A 3,469-nucleotide genomic window follows, 5' to 3' on the forward strand; every position below is an offset into this window, starting at 1 on the left:
TTTGCACGGATTTTGTGTTAGATTACACCACTCAATTCACAACTGAATAGGTTCAGTTTACGAAATTATAACGATTATGTTTCGAATTGCTCACGAAATGTAAATGTTTGATAATATTTATTTAACTTTGTAGATATTCAAAATTAAGAATGAATTGCTAAACTGGGTACGTGAAGTTGGAAAGAGAAATGGTTTGGTCATTGAAATCAAAACATCAGACTATGGTGGAGGGAAAAAAAAACCCAGGATGTATCTTGCTTGTGAGAGGAGTGGCCAATATAGAGCAACAAAGAAGTTAAAACATGATGGCAACAATACATCAAGAATAACCGGTACGAAGAAATGTGGTTGTCCTTTTGATATGAGGGCTCACAGGTTTACCACACATGATGAATGGACATTGACCGTAGTATGCGGATTGCATAATCATCCACCTGCGGAGCACCTCGAGGGACATTCATATGCGGGGAGGCTATCAAAGGATGAGAAAACATTGTTAATGGATATGTCAAAGAGCATGGTTCGGCCAAAAGAAATCATAGTAACCTTGAAACAGTGAGATGCCCTCAATGTAAGCACACTTAAAACCATTTACAATGTACGCCATCGAAACAGGGTGGTACAGAGAGCTGGAAGATCACAGATGCAACACTTATTGGGTGAATTGGCCAAGTATAATTACATTGAGCGCCATCGGTCTGAAGAGTCCATGATGACTGTGACAGACTTGTTTTGGGCATATCCTACTAGTTTGGACTTATTTCGGTCTTTCCTGCGTATATTAATTATGGATTGCACATATAAAACCAACAGATATCGGCTTCCTCTTATTGAAATTGTGGGAGTGACATCAACTGAAATGACATTCTCCGTAGCTTTCGCATACTTACAGTATGAGAGGGTCGATAACTATGCGTGGGTGTTAGCTACATTGCGTGATGTCATGGATGGGTTTGTTGTGCCAACAGTTATTGTTACTGACAGAGAGTTAGCCTTGATGAATGCCATACAGAAGATATTCCCGAGTGCCAGACATTTATTATGTCGTTGGCATATCAGTAAGAATGTGTTGACCAAATGCAAGAAAATGTTTGAGACACAGCAAAAATGGGAGAAGTTCAACCATGAGTGGAACTCTGTAGTGTATTCATCTTCTGAAATTCAATACGAGGAGTGTCTTAAATCATTACTTAAGGAATTTAGTAGTTATCCTGATGCAGTCAAATACGTCATGGATACTTGGTTGGTTCCTTACAAGGACAAATTTGTGGCGGCATGGACAGACACGTGTATGCATTGTGGCAATGTTACAACGAACTGGTAAGATTACTTTTCTTCAATATGTTATTAATAAGTGTCATGTACTTGATTTTAATTTGACTTACATTGAATTGAACAGGGCTGAGAGTGCACATGCAAAACTTAAAAGACAATTGGGTTCATGTCAAGTCTCATTTCAGGCATCATTTGAGAAAATACACAGTCTGCTTGAGTTACAACACACTGATATCAAGGCTTCATTTGAGAAAAGTCTAACTGTTGTGCAACATCAATTTAAACCTTCTCAATTCAGGGAGCTACGGGGTAATGTGTCTATCTCTGCATTGGAGTATTTGCTTGTTGAGAGTAAGAGAGCCAATTCCATTGGTATTGATGTTGAAGCTTGTGGATGTGTCCTTCGCCACACTCATGGTTTACCTTGCGCCCATGAGATTGCTGACTACATCAGACAAGATCGTCCTATACCACTTGCTACCATATACTCACAGTGGAGGCAACTTCATATCTCCATATGCAATAAAGAAAAGGAAACGGAGGTGACTTGTCATGCAGAAGTAGAGTTATTTGTGAACAAGTTTAATGAAAGTGATAAAACCATGCGATTGGAGCTTTTGAAGAAGTTGAAAGAGATTGTATATCCGGGAAGCACTTTTCTTGTTGAGCCGGAGGTGAAGCCCAAAATACGTCCTCGGGATCATAAGAAGATCAATGTTTCTACCCGTCGTGACCCATGTGCATTTGAGTTAGTGTAATCTGGACATGATTCCTTCTCACCTAGGGACACTTAAATCACTACATTAGCTTCTACTCTGCAAACCAAGAAGAAGCGACCTGTTAAGGGAAATGAGAAGGTGAATCCGAAAGGAAAGGCATACATTACTAGAACAGTGAAACCTGGTGCATATGTTGATGCTTTCCCTGCTGGGTTGAAACCATACATTAAGTTTGTCAAGGATGTAGCTGCAAATGGGAATTGTGGTTTCAGGGCTATAGCTGTTTCAATTGGTCATACAGAAGATGATTGGGCTCAGGTTAGGTGTGACCTGTTGGGTGAGCTGCACACACACAAAGAGGAATACATTACACTTTATGGGTCCTATGAAAGGTTTGAAGAATTGACAAGCATATTGTCATACTTTGAAGACAGTCCTGGATACTCACATTGGATGACTATGCCAGACATGGGGCATCTTGTTGCATCGTGCTACAATCTTGTGTTATACCACTTGTCTTTACAGCAATGTCTCACCTTTTTACCTCTTAGAACAGTGCCAGTACCTCAACTTGATAGACGTGAGATTGCCATTAGGTTTGTCAACGGAAATCATTTCGTTCAGGTATAACAGAAACTTATCAATTGGGTTTGTGCATGTACAAGAAGTTATGAGGTATGACCACTAAGTCAATTGATATTTGGTGCAGGTTTTGTTGCAGCCAGGCCATCCATTTCCTCCTATTGCCACTAATTGGAGAAAATACCGTCACCCTTGCGCTGTCGACTGGGATGATGCATATGTGCGTCACATTCAACATTTCAAGGACATTATTCATGATAATGTAGCTACTCGAGAGACTTTTGATGTTGTTGATGTCGCATGACACATATGCATTTCACAATGTTAGAATTATAGAAGAAATTAATGGATGTGTTTTTGATGTTGATGTGTTATGTTTTGCAATGTGGATTGAATGTTATCGACCATTGTTACCATTCCATTGTAATAAGAAAATATCATTTAGAAAATCAACGACCATTGTTACCATTCCATTTTAATAATAAAATGTCATTACAATGTCATTACAATACCATTGTTGCCATTCCATTCTAATAAGAAAATATTAACCACTGTTACCATTACAACAATGTCATCTTACAAAAAACACCAAAAAAATTCATCAACTAACAAAATAACATGTAACAAAATAACATGTCACGAATCAGCTGTATGCCTACGCCTAGGCCTACGACTGTATGTCAATGTCGAAGATGGAAAGCGATCTCCAGCAAAACTAGGTCCAGCTTCGTCAATGTGCTGACCTTCAAGGACATGTGTCATACTCTCGATAGCCTGGTAAAGTCGATAAAGATGTCGAATCCCCTCCTGATAACCAGCGTCAATAATAGGATGTGAAATCTGTAGTGCATGTGCAATACGCTGCATTTGAAAAGAATATCACATTTTAGGGA

At 39.1% G+C, this 3,469-nt stretch overlaps 1 protein-coding gene across 1 annotated transcript; it reads left to right on the top strand.

The window, feature by feature from the left end:
* Positions 1 to 787: 787 nt before the first annotated feature.
* LOC114292671 (PKS-NRPS hybrid synthetase cheA-like) lies at positions 788 to 2,880 on the top strand. Its single transcript, XM_082911941.1, has 4 exons — positions 788 to 1,320; positions 1,400 to 1,949; positions 2,103 to 2,618; positions 2,704 to 2,880. Exons 1-4 carry the CDS (start codon positions 788 to 790, stop codon positions 2,878 to 2,880), a joined length of 1,776 nt encoding a protein of 591 aa, XP_082768067.1.
* The last annotated feature ends 589 nt before the right edge of the window (positions 2,881 to 3,469 follow it).

This window comes from Camellia sinensis, unplaced genomic scaffold, assembly GCF_055761805.1.
Source record: "Camellia sinensis isolate YWXY unplaced genomic scaffold, ASM5576180v1 Unanchor14, whole genome shotgun sequence".
Classification (NCBI taxonomy): Eukaryota; Viridiplantae; Streptophyta; class Magnoliopsida; order Ericales; family Theaceae; genus Camellia; species Camellia sinensis.

Bases quoted from the DNA above. Each gene is read 5' to 3' on its own strand.
- LOC114292671 (XM_082911941.1), top strand. From the start codon at position 788: ATGGATTGCACATATAAAACCAACAGATATCGGCTTCCTCTTATTGAA. The intron at 1,950-2,102 runs GTGAAGCCCAAA...CTGCAAACCAAG, and splicing joins CTTTTCTTGTTGAGCCGGAG to AAGAAGCGACCTGTTAAGGG. The intron at 2,619-2,703 runs GTATAACAGAAA...TATTTGGTGCAG, and splicing joins ACGGAAATCATTTCGTTCAG to GTTTTGTTGCAGCCAGGCCA.